Source organism: Caretta caretta, chromosome 2, assembly GCF_965140235.1.
Source record: "Caretta caretta isolate rCarCar2 chromosome 2, rCarCar1.hap1, whole genome shotgun sequence".
In the NCBI taxonomy this organism is placed as follows: Eukaryota; Metazoa; Chordata; order Testudines; family Cheloniidae; genus Caretta; species Caretta caretta.
This window is the reverse complement of record NC_134207.1, coordinates 62,622,503-62,641,320: the sequence shown is the minus strand read 5'-3', so window position 1 is coordinate 62,641,320 and position 18,818 is coordinate 62,622,503. Positions and strand designations below refer to the sequence as shown.

The following is an 18,818-nucleotide window of genomic DNA, read 5'->3' as shown; positions in this document are numbered from 1 at the left end:
TTCATGGAGAAACATTTGAATTTTGGACTGTTGCTGATCTAACATTTGAAAGGCAGCAGGGGACTGCAAAGATGCTCTAACTACATTCTAAAGACTTGCTGTGACTGTTAATTTCCCTTTCCCTTTGAAGACCAGCAGAAGGCGCAACATGCAAATCACCTGACCCAACTGATCCTGTAGCACTAATAGCTGAAGCTCTCAAAAAGAAATTTGCTTACCGATACAGAAGTGATAACCAAAGTGAAACGGAAAAACAGATTCCAGAGTCTGAAACAAAGGCAAAGTCTGAAATGATGCTGGTGAGTATTGAGATTCTGGACACATCCTGGGATTCGGTCCTACATACATTAAAGCCGAGGTAAATCTCTCTTCAAAAACCTTAGCTGGCTCTCAGACCAGCTCCACAGAACCCCAGTGAGAATCCAGAAAGCTTGGCTTGTGCATCAGCAGTGCTGGGGAGTGGAGAGACGGTCATTCAAAGCACTGTAGGGGGCAACTTTATCTCGGGCTTCTGCTGACCAGGTAAACCATGAGCAGGCTAGAGAGGTTTTATTGTATCACTAAGACCTTAAAAGACAGCTGGGTTCCATTTTAAAAATACATTAATCATGGTGCTGGGAAAACTCATTAAATTGTGTTTTTAAAAGATTGAAATTGAAGTGAAACTCCAATGGTAAGTGTTCAGAAATTCTTTCAAGTAGTGCCTGCAATGCATCTCTCTGCATTTCTAGTGAAATCCAGTTTTGCTGGGCAGTAAACTTTGCCTGCAGTCTGATCAGCAGTCATTGAGCATTGTGGGCTAGAAAGGGAGAACAAATAAATGATCAGATTAATCTCTTGCACTTCACTCAGCTTGGAAAACAAAAGTGAAAGCAAACAACAAAAGAGGTAGAAAGCCTAATAACCTTACTCATACAGCTGGTTGTGTTCTGGGCCTGACTGAGGAAGAACTAGATTACCAACCATAAGCACTCAAAAATCAGGAGATTTAAAATAATAAAGGTTGGGTTTTCTGGTGTACATTCAGGTCACATTTCTTCTCTACAACCATGAGGGCTATAATTTTTTGTAACAAGGGCTATTATTACTTGATTACTTGCCTCCAGGAGCTGGGAATTTTAAGAGCACAAATGTCACAAGACTTGAGAGAACATGGAATTAATATTTGACTTGTGGCATGGAATGTTCATTACTATTTCCACTCTGAGACTGTGATCCATCTTTTGTTGGGGCAAGGGATTGGATGGTAAACATCAGAGGCTAATGGAACCAGCTGGAAGCCTTTGACAGAGAATATTGTGGTGGTGACCAACACTAGTTGTGGTCTAGTAACATTTTTAACCTTATCAGTTACTGGGAGTGGCCCTTAGGCAGCCTTCTCCTCCCTCCCCCCCGTCTGGTCCTCACATTTCATTATACGTGATTTACAGAGGACTTGCAACAGGTGCAGGAAAAAATCTGTCAACAGACTTGTTCTGGGAGCGGAGTCATCTAGTTGATCTGAGTAACTTCACTTGGTTCCTGATATGCATTTCCCCTGTGAGACAATTTCTAGTTAACTTTGTGGGTAAAATGCATCTAAATCTAATCCCCATTTGCATCCATGGCAGCAAGGCAAAGTGGACAAATGATGGGTGGCCTCTGCTTGAGTTCTAGGGTCACTTATGAATTTGGATTATAAAATGATGCTACAATTTCCAGGATCTGTACATATTGTAATGTACTTGTTTTTCCCTTTTCAGTTTGGACCACACATGCTGAAGCCTACAGGAAAAATGAAGACTTTAATTGAAAAATCTTAACTACTTTTATATCACTACAAGAGACTATTCAGCTGCTTTTATTAGAAATCAGTGTTATGTAGTAAGTGTCTCTTGGTATTTAGTGCCCTCCTACAAAACAAACCAAAAAAAAATACTGATATAAAATTATAAAAACGTAGTGCCTTTGTTTTACATTTTGAGGTCTAGAGGTACTTGTCCTTATGTGACTTTTAACAAGAGGGTTGAGTTGAGAGACAGTACAAGTTTTTAAACCTATAAAGTAAACTTTAAAATCTAGCTTTCAGTACCTAAAATACTAAGACTTTTTTCTGTGGTGGTTTTAACACTAATTTATCTGTACAAATGTTTTTATATACGTGACTGACAGTCTTCAGACAGTTCGTGTAAATGATAATAATGGGAATGAAGTACTGTCAGTCATTTTCTCTCTCATGTAATAGCTGATGTAACAAGTTTCTTTCGCTGCAGAATTTAGTTTGAGACTAGCAACTTCTGTTCCAAATGAGATCTCATTAGTTTAACACAGCTTTTGCTGGTTTTAGCCTAAAAAGCATAAACAGCTCATGCAAGGGTATGAAACTATTCAGTTAATAATGGAGAAACAGATAATCTCTGATAAGCTTCATTGATTTTACTTGTTACAAAGCTGAGTGGTATGGAATAGAGCATTTCAAAAATAGCAAGATTTCTCAAATGAGATTGCCCTTCTCTCAATGCAGAATGTTCTGTTTTTTCCCTCCAATACATATAGTGCCTTAAAGGTGAATTTGATCTTGAGCAACTGGCCACAGTTAGCTTCAGGTTCAGTCCTCTGTCAAAAGGTAGACCAATGTGTGTGAAATAGGGTAGAATAGCAGTGTAGATTAAGATACTTCAGACAGAATGTCAGGGTATGTGTCTGAGTGAGCAAATGTGGAAGTCACAAAGTAGTAGAGATGAGAAGAAATGGAGTGCTTATAAAATGAACTATAGGGTGTTTGTCAGTAAAATCTTACTGCTTTCAGAGGCTCTGATCTCTGTTGCAGCTGGGGAGTGCCTGACACACAGGAGAGATGTTTTTACCCTCTACACAGTTAATGGGGCAGACTTGTGCTGGGTCAGTCCCTTAGCATAAAACAGAAGAGACTGAAGGCTACCCTTATTTGTGATAACTGCCCATGGCCCCACGATAATATTTCAGCAGTCAGGGATATTTTGACTACAATCCCTGCACTAGTTCCAGGAAAGCATTGGTGTGGGTCACCTGAGGACCACCTGGGGAAATCCTCTAGGTACCTGCTGTATGGCAGCTTTGTTCTCCTAATCAGCACCGAGCTTGGATCATCAGGGGAAAACAATCTGAGGCTTTTTGTACACAAATGCAATCCAGTTTTCTCAAGTATTGAAAAATTGGGTAGAAAACATTCTGGCATTCACAGGACTAATAAGCAGGAACACAACAGATCTAGCTTGGCTATATATCCAGTAAACTGACAGCAAGTTTCTTTTGAATGTGGATAAATACAGGTAGAGAAGGTGAGTCAGCAATCTCGTTCTAAAGGAACAGCTGGCTACTGGAGTTGTGATGTGAGTGCTTGTTCTTGAAACTTTCCCCCCCCCCCCCCCTCCCTCCAACTACTGGAAAAGTGCAGCATTTTCCATCCACCTACATGCTAGTCCGTATTAACAAATTGAGATTTAAAGAGTATGATCAACAAGGGCTTTATTTCTGATGTAATACTTGAAAGTGTTTGTATTTACAAAGCTGTTTAAAAGTAAAAAAAAAAAGTTAACTAAAAATTCCTCTTACTTCGGAAAAAATATTGTTCAAAGCATTTAGAAGAGCAAAGTCCTATTACTTGGTCTCCAAAGAGTGTTTTGTATTTAGTGCTACACTGAGATGTACAAAATAGAAAAAACAAAATGCTGACTTGACTTTGGCACTGTCTGTCTTGATCATATGTGCATTAGTTGGCTGGCTTTGCGGGGAGAAATGGTCAGTCTGAAAACAAATTCAGAAGTGGTAGAGCTCTGAAGGGAGTCTAGTTGCATCCTCCTAAGATATTAAAAGTATCCAGCTCCAGTATGGCACTTTACTCCTATGTCACCGGATTATGAAAACCTGCTACTCCTGCACAGCAGCATGGTGGAAACAGGCTGGGAAAAGCAGTGTGGGTATTTGAATTTAAATTGCAGCTGCTTGTTCTATGGAGGCAAGTGAGCAAAGGCCGCTTCATTTTTACTTTTGGTGCCTAAGTATGGATTCTTCCAGACTTCCTTCCTCTTAGTTATGTAGAGGAGTTCAGAGATCCATTCCTCAATAACATTGATTAGCATTTCCTTCCCCTCCTCCACAAGACTTTTTTTCTCCCAGACCCCTCAGTAACCATGCTTTCAGGTGGGTTAGCCTGTTTCCTTGGCTTGACACACGTAGAGGTTTGCAAATCAGCAGGTTCCACCCAATGCTATACAATCCAAGGAACCTTTTCAGTGGATCATTCTATCTCCACTTTCATCCAGCACTTTAAGTGCCCCTGGCACTCAGAAAACACCTGTGTTGTTTCCTCCTACCTCTGTAGGCACCTAAAATCAGTGCTTAAGTTTTTGTCTCTGGGCATGTACACGGCTGCCTCATTCTAGGCAGCCAGACGCTTGTGCCCTGGCATGATACACAAAGCAGGGGAAGATAAGCATCCATCTGCAGGGCCCAATCCAGTTGGCAGGAGCTGAGGCCACCTAGAAGTTCAGGGCCCATTCAAACTCCGTAAGGAGGTGCTTATGAGCCCAGTAGTTGGATCACTCCCGCAGGACTATATAGCTCCAGGTTTAATTTCCCCCTCTGCCTGATTGGTGGGGACTATGGTGAAAAGGAGGATTTGAACAGTCATCTCCAACCGCTCCAGAAAGTGTGCAAATGATTGGGGCTATTCTGATACAGGTCTTTCTCATGCTCTCCTGTTGAAACTATCCAGGGTGTATAAAGTCATAGGGCCAGAGAGAGAAGAGAATGAGTAATGCTGGTGGTTAGGACACTCCCAGGTAGGAGACCCAGGAGCCAGTTCCCCTGTTCCAGTGAGTATGTATTTATATACAGTGGAACAGCTTCAAACAGAGATTAGAGGAAGACCCACTGCAGAATAGGTCATTCTCAAATGGTTAGAGCACTGAGAGGTGAAAGACACCTGCTCAAATTTTTTCTCCCCCTGCAGGCAGAAATCAACCCAGGTCTTGCACATACAGAGGGAGTGCTTTGACAACTAGGTTAAATTAAGGTGGACAGCAATCCTCATTTCTGCCCCCCCTCCAAAAAAAAAAAAAAAAGTAGTGCCTGACTTGAGGAGAGGGGCAGGGTTTAGGAAACATGGCTCTAGTCAGCATCTCCCGTTGATTAGTTTAGGCAGGCAGCTGCCTATTGTGGTGGCTTACCTAGACTTTAGGAATCCCAGTGTTTTTCTAGGTGCCTACAAGTTAGGCACTGTAATGCCTATATCTCATTATGAAGCTAGTCCATATTGTTAACCTTGCATTTTGCTTCCTCACACCCTCCAAAATCAGGTTAATATTTACCTTCATATTGCACTGCCTATAGAAACAGTATCTTAAGGTTTGTAACATGGTCCCGACCTTACTAATTTCATAGCCCATGAGTCAAATTGTCAAATGAGATATTTCAGTTGTAATCCTAATTTATCAGACCTGTAGCACATGTAATTTAGTAACACAATGAGTAGTTTACAAAAGGGCATTTAAATGTTTTACACTCATAATGCACAGAGACATGGCTTAGGGGTCAAAACTGAACTCTGAACCTTCCCTTCCACCAAACAAGTCAGCTAACTTGTTTGTTTAGATTAGTTAACTGAGGGCTATAACTGAAAATCCCAGCCTAAAATTCTGCTAAGAATGGGGTTCACAAAAACCAGTCTGCTGAGCAAGGAGCTGCCTAAACCAAATACTAGGAAATGCCAAGGAGATGGGTGTAGCCTAAGCCCTGGTCTACACTAGGACTTTAGGTCGAATTTAGCAGCGTTAAATCGATGTAAACCTGCACCCGTCCACACGATGAAGCCCTTTATTTCGACTTAAAGGGCTCTTAAAATCCATTTCCTTACTCCACCCCTGACAAGTGGATTAGTGCTTAAATCGGCCTTGCCGAGTCAAATTTGGGGTACCGTGGACACAATTCGACGATATTGGCCTCCGGGAGCTATCCCAGAGTGCTCCATTGTGACTGCTCTGGACAGCACTCTCAACTCAGATGCACGATTGTCTGCCATTGCTCTGACGCAGGGAGGGGCAACTGACAACATGGCTTACAGGGAGTTAAAATCAACAAAGGGGGTGGCTTTACATCAAGGAGTATTTCAGGCAGGACTTCACGGAGGGTTCCAATAAGAAATGGTGCACCTAAGTTATTGGAACAAGCAGGTCGGTCTGGCCTCTGATTGATACACGGCTAGATTTACCTTGCTGCACCTTCTCTGTGAGTGACTGCAGTGTGACCTAGAGGAATGAGTCCCCTAGACGGGGGGGCGGAGGGGAAGGTTGCAAATGAGTACAAAACAAATCTGGTCTATTTCTTGTTTTGATCCACTCCATCTATCTTTTACATCTTTGGCTGACAGCAGACAGTGCAGAAGGACTGCATGCCATCCACATCTCACGGCTGCTCGGCAGAAGATGGTACAATAGGACTGCTAGCCATCCTCATCTCTTGCCTGCCCGGCAGAAGATGGTACAAGAGGACTGCTAGCAATCCGTATCGCCTGCCTGCTCACCATAAGATGGTTCAATAGGACTGACTGCAGGACTAAAGAGAATGACCTGATCAAGTCACTCCAAATTTAGTCCCTGCGCCCATGTCTGCCCAGGCGCTCCTGACCTAACAGAGGCGACCAGGAGCACCTCGGACATGACGATGATGGCTACCAGTCCTACTGTACCGTCTGCTGCCATAAGGCAAGGGGGTGCTGCTGCTGTGTAGCAATGCAGTACCACATCTGCCAGCACCCAGGAGACATACGGTGACGGTGAGCTGAGCGGGCTCCATGCTTGCCGTGGTATGGCGTCTGCACGGGTAACCCAGGAAAAAAGGCGCAAAACGATTGTCTGCCCTTGCTTTCACGGAGGGAGGGAGGGAGGGAGGGAACGGGGGCCTGACGACATGTACCCAGAACCACCTGCGACAATGTTTTAGCCCCATCAGGCATTGGGATCTCAACCCAGAATTCCAATGGGCAGCGGAGACTGCGGGATAGCTACCCACAGTGCAACACTCCAGAAGTCGACGCTTGCCTCAGTACTGTGGAAGCACTCCGCCGAGTTAATGCACTTAGAGCATTTTCTGTGGGGACACACACACTTGAATATATAAAACCGATTTCAAAAAAACCGACTTCTATAAATTCAACCTAATTTCGTAGTGTAGACATACCCTAAGATCCATCTCTTAAGAGATTTAGGAGCATAAGTCTTGGCCATAGGGAGCCACCTCCCTCCACTTGGTATTCAGAGCCATGAACTCTCTATGGGAGTTAAGTATATAAACTGTCCCCATCCTTCACTCACTCACCATGTGGGAGACCCAGGTTGAAGTTCCTTCCCCCCCCCCCCCCCCCCGTGCACCATAGAGAACAGATTAGAACTTGGGTCTCCCGCTTCCCTGCCGAGTACCCTAGCCCCTGGACAATAAGGTATTCTGGGATCACATTGGTCAGTGAAACCATTCCACTGTATATAAATAACTATTCATTGAACCCGGGGGGGAGGGGTGTCTCAGCTGAGCGCCCTAACCACTAGTTACTCTGAATATTCATTGGGTCAGAGACCAAAGTATATGCAGAGGGACACCTCCAACAGGAGACACAGAAACCAGCCCCAGAATACCCCAGATCCCAGTAGTTGGGTCTCCCACCTTCCAGGAGACTGCCCTTATGCCACAGCAGACAGTGAGAATTTGAATCTCAGTCTCCAGCCTCTTAGCATACTAACCACTGTGATAAAAGTTAAGGCAGAGTGCACCACCTCTTCTTTGCTACTCCATCCAATGTAAAATGTTGTTTTTTCTGCTCCAAGGGAGGAAACAGTCACAATTCATTGGGAGATGCCCTGATAACACCATAGCCCCGTATCCTGCTATATGCTTACCCACCTCTACCTCTGATTCTCAAAACCTTACTCAAACTGTGACAAGTAAGAACAATGATTATCCTCATAGCACCATCCTGGCCAAGACGAGCGTACACTCAAACCTCCTTCACCTCCCTCTGGCAGTGCCTCTCTTGAGTTCATCTCAGGAAGGATCTCCTGTCACAGAACTCTGAGACCCTGATCCATCCCAACCCCCTTTTCCTGAACCTGAGAGCACAGTTCCTAGATGATTCTCGAGGATGGTGCTAACCTGTTTGGATAAGGTCTAGTCAGTTCTATCAGGAAACTTAGTACTTGCAAAACTTACCTTCAAAAGTGGAAACTCTTCAATTTCTGGTGTTCTCTTCACTATTCTCAAGCATCAGACATTCTGCTCTCCAGAACCCTAGACTTGCCTGTTGAATTTGAAGACTAGGTCTATTAATGAGCTCATTCAGAGTACATTTGGCTGTTATCACAGTCTTCCATTCGCCTATCGAAGCATCTCAGTTTTTGCACATCCCACTAACACCAGATTCCTCGAGGGCTTACACAACTTGTTTCCCCTGTATAGCCCTTGGCCACCCAGTGGGACCTTAATTTGATTTTCAATGGCCTGAGGAAACCTCCATTTGAACCGATGACTGCCTGTTTTCTCCTCCACTTCTCCCTTAGACTTGGTTCCATATGGCTATCACTTCAGCTTGAAAAGTGACAGACTCTGCTCTTATGGAAGATCTGCCATTAACTACCTTCTATAAAGACAAGATTACACGGTGTCCCCATCCTCACTTCCTCCCTAAGGTCTCTTTATAATTCCATATTAAATCAAGAGATCCATCTACAAGTGCTTTACTCAAAGCCCCACGCCTCCAGAGAGGAGGCCAGCCTACATACACTAGATGTCAGAAGGACTCTCACTATGTACCTTGACAGAACTAAGACCTTCCAGGCCTCTCCTAGATTATCTGTATCATTTGAAGAGAGGATGAAGGGACAACCCACTTCCACTCAAAGACTGTTAAAGTGGGTTTTGGGTTGCATTTTACCCTGCTACAAATCTGCTGGGATATAGCCCTCATAGTGCACTCCATTAGAGCCCTGTCCATATCTATAGCTCTACTGAAATACAATCCCATAACAGAAATCTGTAGGACTGCAACGTGGTCTTTCATCCGTACCTTTGCCAAGCATTACGCCATCTTACCTGTTTCCAGGGATGATACTACTTCTGGCAGTCCTTTGAACAGTCAAACCTCCTCATTGAGTTACTGCCTGGGAGTCTCCTACAGTGGAGCACCCATAGGAACATATACTCAGAGAGGTTACTTGCCTTACAGTAATTTGAGTTCTTTGAGGTGTTCCACCTCCCTGCCCTCTTTCCCCTTTCTGTGGAGGCTCTACTTCGTGGTCAAAAAGGAACTGAGTGGTGGTGGGTCCATGTGCCTCCTTACATGCCCTCATTGAAGGCACAAGGTGCTGCTGTGTCTGCAGGCCCACAGAAACTGCTCTGCATTCTCTGGTAGAGAGTACATGGGTGTGCATGCATGCTATGGTGGAGCATCCATCGGGACAAAACATCTTGAAGAAATCAAGTTACTGTAAGGTCAGTAACCTTTTCTTCCTTTGGATTGCTCAGTGTTATGACTCACTTTCAAATAGCTTTTTTGCAAGCACCTTTTAACTCTAATGACTAAATCAACAGTGGGCAGAAACAATATGAAGGCAAGATTTCAGTTCACATTTTCAGAGATCTCCAGGAAAAAAAGACCTTCCTTAGGTTAAAAAATATACTCTCTCCATTCCTTTTTTTAATCATGAAGTGAACAGCAATGCCATAAAAAAATTCTTTTCAGGTCACTTAATGTTGAAAATCAGTGGTTCCCAAACTTTATTGGTTCATATACCACCTGCTTAAAAATTGGTATTTGAAATAACACATGCAAATTTCTCTTAGTGCACATTTACTTCAAGCCTAATAGGCTTAACTGAAGTATTTCTGGAATCTATAGTAAAATAAATGCCTAAGGAAACCTAAAATGTTCAATTACAACTAAGGGTGGCCAGAAAACAAAAATCCATTTTGCAAAAAACTTGGTTTTGACATTTTTCTTCCCCAGTCAGATGCAGAATAAAACTAAGGCCCTTTGAGGTTTTTCACTGAAAAGCAGAGACCCCCTTCCCCCATCCACTAATAAGCATAGCCCAGTGGTTAGAGCACTCAGCGGAGATGTGGGCGACCCACATTCAAGTCCCCAATCTAAATCAAGCAGAGCAGGAACCTAAACCTGAGCCTCCCGCATATCCCTGGTAAGCGCCCTAACCACTGGGTTATTGGATATTCTGGGGCAGGAATATACTCATTCTGGCATTGATCAGAAATTCCACTGTGAACCCAAGAAACCTGCCCAACGGAAGGTTCATTTAAAGTGAATTTTGTGGAAATGTTCATTTAGACAAGTCGTCATTTTCCAACTAAAAACATTTCAAAAAGTTCCTGACCAGCTCTAGTGATAATGTCCTTTCTAAACATTTCTGGTTTTTAGACAGCACATCACAAAGGAACATGATGAATCAGCCATTATGTCTTTCACATTACTCAAATTACAAGAAACGATTTAATGTCGTAAATGATGTGGTAATATATTTTGGTACGTGCCATTGAACTAAATTCCATGGCCCAACTTTAACCTACCTGAAGTACATCTGAAGTTCCTGGTAATTCTTATCTGGATTGTTGCTGAACACAAGCCACAGTTCATTTTGCTTCCCGTTTACAAAATTTAAATCAGTGGTCTCCAACCTTTTTATGCCCAAGATCACTTTTTGAATGTAAGGGCAACCCAAATGTTGCCCTGTCCCTTCCCCAAAGCCCTGCTCCACTCGCTCCATCCCCCCCTCTCTCTGTCACTTGCTCTCCCCCACCCTCACTCACTTTCAGCGGGCTGAGGTATGGGGTTGGGAAGTGGGTGCGGGCTCTTGGCTGGGGCCGAGGGATTTGCAGTGTGGGAGGGGGCTCTGGGTTGAGCCTTGGACAGGGGCTGGGGTCCAGGAGGAGGTGAGGGGTGCAAGCTCTGGGCGGGAGTTTGGGTGCGGGGGGGGTTCCAGGCTGGGGCAGGGGTTTGGGGTGCAGGAGGGAGTGGGGGCTCAGGGCTAGGGTGCAGCCTCCTGCCGGGCAGCGCTTACCTCCGGCAGCTCCGCAAGGCTAAAGCAGGCTCCCTGCCTACCCAGGCCCCACGCTGCTCCTGGAAGGGGCCAATGTGCCCCTGCAGCCCCTGGGGTGGGGCAGGCAGCACACAGCTCCACGCGCTGCCCCTCTCTGCAAGCACCGCCCCCACAGCTCCCATTGACCACAGCTCCCATTCCTGGCCAATGGGAGCTATGCGGGCAGTGCTTGCAGGCAGGAGCAGCGCGCGGAGGGAGACCCCCAGCCGCAGGGCACGCTGACTGCTTCGGGAAGCAGCGTGGGGCCTGGGCAGGCAGGGAGCCTGTTTTTGCGCCGCTGGAGATCGCGATCGACTGGGAGCTCCTTTAGGATTGACCAGTCGATCGCAATCAACTGGTTAGTGACCACTGATTTAAATCAACAACATTTTGAGTAGCAACTGGGGAAAATGAAAAAAGTGCCACTAACAAGAAGTTTGTGTGTGTGTGAGAGACAGAGATGGGGTGGTGGTGTCTACAGTGGGTTTGTTACTTAGACAAAAGGAAATCAATCGTTAACAATTAAGTTAAATGCTATCAGTAGCATGTCCCACATACCTTAGTGGATGATACTGAAATCAACTCCTGTGAGAGTGGTGGTGTGGGATCTGGCAGGAAGATTTGTTAAGGCTTTACATTAGAAATGGTGGTTCTAGAATTCAAGACCTGTGCATGTTCTTCTCCAGACCAAGGGAGCGTACAAATGGACAGTGAGTTTAGGAAAATGTAACAATGTGGAGAATCTGAAGGGATAACAAGCCACTTTTAACCTAGAGGGAAACAAACACATAAGTCAGGATCATTTTTAAGTGAGCTCTAATTCTAACTGCAGGCAAAAGTTGCAGAAGTGAGGAAGTTTGACAATTTGCAGGACAAACATTTAAACCCCATATAAAATGGGTTAAAATAAGGTTTTATAATAGAAGTTAATTGCAAGCTTAACTACTTCACTAATAATAGACTCAGTTATGTAACTTAAACATACAAGAGCATAATTTTGAAAAGTTATTTTTTATTCATCAAAAGTTAAGAGCAACAAGCACATATTAAAATGAGTATGGTAAAGCCTTTACAAATGGCTTTACACTGAAGCTCTCTCCCAAAAATGGCTGTTGCAACGAACTGTAAACAGAATTAATAAACAGTCTTTTACAGAAATAACACGGGAAATACAAATGAACTAAAAGAAAGCACCAGTTTCTCTTAAATTCTGTAACAGTTGTGCTTACTGTACTTAAAACAGTGTAAAACAAATTACAAAAATGGAATGTTTGAAGTTTAAAATTAGTCCTTAAATTTTGTCATTAAAAACATTTCTCCGTTTCACATCAAAAACCCGTAAATGGGTAATGTTTCAGGAGAGGGAGGAATAAGTAAACAATGCACTTTTTTCAATCAAAAACGAATTTGGTCACTTAGCTTTGTGCATAGTTTAAGGCATCTGTAGCAATCTGTTACAGTTTCCCCCCAATGTGGCTGTTCATTACACTGTCACATTCTAAAAGAATAAATAAAAAATGTTGCAGTTGAAACCCTTCCCGCTCCCTCCCCCACATAACCCCGAACACTCTCGCACCCACACATACATACACACTGCAGCGAAAGGGGCATTTGTACCCTTGGTCAGAAGGACACAGTTCCCATCCCACTTTATTTCAGATTGGCAAATACCCTGAGTTGAATATGGTGTTTATAGACATTCTGCCTTTGTCTTGCATATGCAAGTTCAAATGTACAATAGTGAAAACAACATGCAACGTTTTCAATGCAGAACTGCAACACGGTTAGAGACAATGTTCCCCCCCCACCCACCCACCCACCCCCCACTCTGCAAATTCAGAAGCATTTTCAAAAATTGCATTCCCATACAGCACTGGAGAAAAGCTTGGCTGTGCTCTATGGTGAACGCTCAGTTCCCAGTGCACAAACAAAATAATGACAAATGGAGTCTTTTCTGGCATCCAAAGGAAAAAGAGCTTTAGTCTCAGATTTGACCTTTTTTTCTTTTTCTGTTTTTCTAAAAGAAAACCAAAGTTAGTGGTTCTTTCACAGCCATGCGTAAAGATAAGTCTAGAACCAATAGTTTCAGAGTACATTTGTAAACATCAAGTCTTGCCAGAGGCAGCAGAGGATGGGCACTTCACATTTCCATATTTTAAACAAGGACTGAGTGGAAGGTATGCTTTGAACATGTTTATGCAAGACTTGCTAAATCCCAAGAAAATGAAATAGTTCATATCAAGTCTTAGTTCTGAAGACCTTATTTCAAACTTTTTTAAAAAACCCACGTGGCACCATGATGAAACTTCTTGTACTGTTCCTTCAAGATTCAGTCACTGCTGTGCTTTGCATATTCAAGGTTCCAAACAAAAGCCAACTGAGGCATATGCATATTGCTCTATGTTCCAATCTTGTAATTAAAAATTGGGTTCAAGTGATCTGTAAAGGAAAACTTGGAAATAAATAATGCTGGCATCATTTACACTGAACCTTGAGCAGTTATAACAAGTTTCTCCTCAAACCCCATTGTGCAGATACAATTGCAGAGGCAATTTTGTCATACGGATTCTGGAGTCAGGACAATCGAGTTTCCTGAGGTAATACGTCTGAGTCCATTTCCTCAAATGCAGGATCAGTATCATCACCACTGCTTGACTGTTCTCTTTGCAGTCCCTTCCAACTAGCTTTATTCAGTCCCAGATGACCAAGCATCGTCTGTGATAACCTGGTATTTGAAAACCGGGCCCACTCTGTAAATAATGGCTCCACTAAGTAGGTCATAAAACCTTTAAAGAAGAAAGCTTTAGATTAAAAACAGGAAAGAATATGCATTTTTAAGGTAAAGGTTTTAAAGCATTTAGGAAGTGATATAAAAGATTAACAATGCATTAGCAACTCGTCTCCAACTTACATCTAAAAATGGTCATCTTTCAATATTTCTAACACTGTGGCACTTTATTAAAATATAGAAGTATAATCTATAGAAATATTACAGGTTTGACAGTAAAAAGAAATAGCATTATATTGTATTAAGAAGGAACCGATGAATCTCATTTGTTCCCTTTTGGGGCAGTGGAGAAATAAAGGGAAAAAAAACTATTGGAGAGGAGAAAGGAGGACACCAATCATCAGATTTGAATTAAACTACACAAACTAGACTAAAAAGCCTATAAGTCTAACAGAAACAAGCTCATATATAATAAACCATCCCACAAACAAGCTGAATTGTGTTACAACGGAAATATACATTCAAATTCCCTCGGCATCACTAGACCAGTTAAGTGTATTGAAGTATGACCAGGCAAACTTGTGTCTCATTCAAGGCAAAGATGACTAATGGCCTGCACAAATTAAAGGGCTCCCAGTGTTATGCAGCAAATGAGACATCTTGAAATAGCTGACTGCCCTCTACACACACACACACACACACACAAAAGTATTTTGTCTATGTCTAAGACTTTTAAAGGTATTCAGGTGCCTAACTCTCACTGATTTCAATGGCTGTGAGATGCCTGAATAGCTTTAAAAATCTGGCTATGTATATGCAAACAAAAATTTAAAGATAAGGTTGCCAGAACTGTACTTTTGCCTTATTTAAAAAAAAAAAGTTTATTTTAAAAAAATCAAAATTATGGTCAGCTATTCAACAATCTACTGGTTATAATTGATGTAATTTAGTATAATTTGTGAGAACCAAAGTCACAATTTTTTTTTACATTTCCAATTTTATATGAGATAAAAAAATTCAAATTATGTCTGGGGTTAAAATTTATTAATCTGCTTAATATAGTAGAACATATTTTTTCATTCAATCCCATTCAATCTATATGAAAATATACTTAAAAAAAAAAGTCAATGTTTATTAATGGGAAAATCCTTTCACTTCTGTCCCTGGTATAAATCTAGCCCAGGTTGGCAGTGATCAAAAATCATCTACCAGCTATCCATTGGCCTACATGAAATTCCTATGCTTTAAGACTATCTTTAAACCAGTTCCCAGTGAATAGGTGTCCACATTCCAAAAGCCTAAGTCAACTGGCAGCTTCACTAGAAGCACCAAGGACTGAATGGGTAGGTGAATGAAATGTCCTCTAACTCTGGAGTTTGTCATTCCAGGTTAGGATTAAGGCACATTGGAGTAGTAATATGGGAAAGGCTACATTGCTATTGCCCATGCTATACCTGTTCTATGGATACAGGACTTCAGTCTCCAGGACTATCAATCAAGCACCTTTCACGATTACTAAATTCAAAGGAGAAATTTTAAAGCAAAGAAAAAATTGCTTGTGGTGAAGAAGCATTGCCAAATTAACACAAAAAAAAGACAAAGGGCAAATTCTAAGATTTATAGGCAAAGATAGCTTTCCTTCCTCTAAAAATTGTCATTAAAGGGAACCACTGAAAGATTTTAAACTGTTCAAATACATATATTTGTAGTTACCAATCTGGATGTTGGCAATGGTTTCTGACTGTCGATCACACAGCGGACTCACACCCAAGTGATATTTTTTTTCAACATCTCCTAAAGAGAGAACAATTACTTAGAAAAGTAATTTTTAACCGTAAGCATTCTGGAATTGTTAATTCATAATACACACAAGCAAATCTGTTTTAGACAACCATTCAAGGAAGGCAAGTCACCTTGAGAGAACAGTTTCTATGTATTACAGCTGTATCCTTACTTTTAAAATGCATTCTGCAAAAATATAACCCAATATAAGAGCAGATAAATATTAGGGCTGTTGATTAATCACAGTTAACTCATGCGATTAACTCAAAAAAATTAATCGTGATTAATCGCAGTTTTAAATGCACTGTTAAACAATTGAATACTAAATTTATTAAATATTTTGGATGTTTTTCTACATTTTCAAATAGATTGATTTCAGTTACAATACAACATACAAAGTGTACAGTGCTCACTTTATTTTATTTTTATTACAAATATTTGCACTGTAAAAATGATTAACAAAAGAAATAGTATTTTTCAACTCACTTCATACAAGCAATCTCTTTATCGTGAAAGCATAGCTTACAAATGTAGATTTTTTTCTGTTACATTACTGCACTCAAAAACAAAACAATGCAAAACTTTAGAGCATACAATCCACTCAGTCCTACTATTCAGCCAATCACCAAGACAAACAAATTTGTTTAAATTTATGGGAGATAATGCTGCCTGCTTCTTGTTTACAGTGTCACCTGAAAGTGAGAACAGACGTTTGCATGGCACTTTTGTAGCTGGCATTCCAAGGTATTTATGTGCCAGATATGCTAAACATTCGTATGCCCCTTCATGCTTTAGCCACCATTCCAGAGGACATGTTTCCATGCTGATGACACTTGTTAAAAAAATAATGCGTTAATTAAATTTGTGACTGAACTCCTTGGGGGAGAATTGTATGTCTACTGCTCTATGTTTTACCTGCATTCTGCCATATATTTCATGTTATAGCTGTCTCGGATGATGACCCAGAACATGTTGTTCATTTTAAGAACACTTTCAGTGCAGATTTGACAAAACATAAAGAAGGAGTCAATGTGAGATTTCTAAAGATAGCTACAGCACTTGACCAAGGTTTAAGAATCTGAAGTGCCTTCCAAAATCTGAGAGGGACAAGGTGTGGAACATGCTTTCAGAAGTCTTAAAAAAGCAACACTCCGATGCGGAAACTACAGAACCCGAACCACCAAAGAATAAAATCAACCTTCTGATGGTGGCGTCTGACTCAGATGAAAATAAACATGTGTCACTCCGCTCTGCTTTGGATTGTTATTGAACAGAACCAGTCATCAGCATGAATGGACGTCCTCTGGAATGGTGGTTAAAGCATGAAGGGACATACAAATCTTTAGCACATCTGGCATGTAAATATCTTGCAACGCCAGCTACAACAATGCCATGAGAACACCTGTTCGCACTTTCAGGTGACATTGTAAACAAGGAGCAGGCAGCATTATCTCCTGCAAATATAAACGAACTTGTTTCTCTGAGCCATTGGCTGAACAAGAAGTAGGACTGAGTGGACTTCTAGACTCTGAAGTTTTACATTGTTTTATTTTTGAATGAAGTTATTTTTTGTACATAATTCTATATTTGTAAGTTAAACTTTCATGATAAAGAGATTGCACAATGGTACTTGTATTAAGTGAATTAAAATACTATTTCTTTTATTTTTACAGGGCAAATATTTATATTTAAAAATAAATATAAAGTGAGCCTATACTCTGTATATATATTACATATATTCTGTGTTGTAATTGAAATCAATATATTTGAAAATGCGGAAAACATCAAAAATATTTATATAAATGGTATTTCATTATTGTTTAAAAGCATGATTAATCATGCGATAAATCGTGATTAATTTTTTTAATTGCTTGACAGCCCTGTAAGACAATCCTTCATTTGAAGTATCTTTTCTAGTGAGGAATACATTTCAGCTAGAATCTGAAACTTTTGGGTGTATTGAGTTAAAGCAGATTCTTCATCAGCTGTTAGTAGCAGAAGAAGCCTGTTTCAAGAATGTAGCCACACAAAAAAAAAAGTATTTTAACCCTCTTTTAGTCCTAAACTTATATAGCCCTTCATCTCACAAAGTCACTAGGACTCTCAGATATTCATCTTATGATACATTTACACATTCATTGGTATGAGATTAGAATATTTCTATTCTTTTACTTGCCTTGATGGAAGAATTCCTCTGTTACTTTTTCACTCCACTGCTTGCTCAGTTCCCAGGTCCGGCATGGATTACAAATATCAGCACACTTCAAAGCCATCTAGTGAATTACATATACTGTGTTACACAACTTTTAATTTTTTTCTACATGCAAAAACATGAATACAAAAAGCAGCATAATTTCTAGAGTAACTACTGTATTCCATAACGTCTCATGCATTTTTATAATCAGCGTAACAAACCCAACCACTTGCATTTCACTCTAAAATTATATACCATAGTTAAGGCTGCAATTTAGTCACAGAAGTCGCCGGAGTCACAGAATCCATGAATTCCAGCGACCTCTGTGACTTCAGCTTGCGGTGGTCCGGAGCTGCAGGGTCCCCCGCTGCCTGCTGGGGCAGGAAGCTGTGGGGTACCCCCGCTGCCCCTGGCGGCAGGGAGCTGCAGGGAATTCCCCCACCGCCCCCACAGGAAGCTGTGGGGGTTTCCCCGCCCGCAGGGAGCTGCAGGGGCAGTGGCGGGACACCCCCCGAGCACCCTGCCGCTGCCGGGGAAACCCTTGAGCTCTCTGCCACTGGGGGTGGTGGGGCACCCACCCCCAACTCGTGGTGGGTGGTGGCGGGGAACCCCCAGCTCCCAGTAGGTGGCGGCGGGGGAACCTCCAGCTCCCTCACGCCAAGGGTGGCACTGTAGGGGAACCCCAAGCTCCCAGTGGGCAGCAGTGGGGGAACCCCCGAGCTCCTGGGGGTGGCAGACAGCTCCGGGCTGCTAAGAAGGAGCCCAAGCTCCTGGCCCCCGTGGGTGGCAGGGAATCCCAGCTGCTACAGGCAGCTCCTAGTCCCTGCAGCTTCCCCACTTGAAGTAGTGTGGGGATCCGCAGATCCACGTTTTGTCAGAGATATTTTTAGTAAAAGTTAGGGACAGGTTACGGCTTCTGTGACTTTTTCTGTTTTGCCCGTGACCTGTCCGTGACTTTTGCTAATAAGATCAGTGACAAAATCTTAGACTTCGCTAACAGAATGCTACTTTGAGAATT

At 42.1% G+C, this 18,818-nt stretch overlaps 2 protein-coding genes and 1 long non-coding RNA gene across 6 annotated transcripts in view; 1 reads left to right on the top strand and 2 right to left on the bottom strand.

Annotated features, from left to right (window-relative positions):
• The window catches only part of MTFR1 (mitochondrial fission regulator 1), a 37,662-nt gene extending 33,964 nt beyond the window's left edge, over window positions 1–3,698 (top strand). For all 3 annotated transcript variants that reach the window (XM_048840805.2, XM_048840807.2, XM_048840809.2), the window contains exons 7-8: window positions 131–299; window positions 1,743–3,698. In XM_048840805.2, the coding sequence (XP_048696762.2) occupies window positions 131–299; window positions 1,743–1,802 (229 nt within the window). In that variant the 3' untranslated portion in view covers window positions 1,803–3,698. The remainder of the gene's footprint in view (window positions 1–130; window positions 300–1,742) is intronic.
• On the bottom strand, window positions 476–11,953 carry LOC125632519 (uncharacterized). Its single transcript, XR_007355337.2, has 3 exons — window positions 11,655–11,953; window positions 8,221–8,308; window positions 476–799 (listed from the first exon to the last, which is right to left on the bottom strand). It is a non-coding gene; the product is annotated as an uncharacterized LOC125632519 (long non-coding RNA).
• Window positions 11,954–12,088: 135 nt separating this feature from the next.
• PDE7A (phosphodiesterase 7A) overlaps window positions 12,089–18,818 on the bottom strand; it is a 130,321-nt gene continuing 123,591 nt past the window's right edge. For both annotated transcript variants that reach the window (XM_048840802.2, XM_048840803.2), the window contains 3 exons: window positions 17,783–17,879; window positions 15,538–15,618; window positions 12,089–13,882 (listed from right to left, as the gene is read on the bottom strand). In XM_048840802.2, coding sequence (XP_048696759.1) covers window positions 13,671–13,882; window positions 15,538–15,618; window positions 17,783–17,879 — 390 coding nt within the window. In that variant the 3' untranslated portion in view covers window positions 12,089–13,670. The remainder of the gene's footprint in view (window positions 13,883–15,537; window positions 15,619–17,782; window positions 17,880–18,818) is intronic.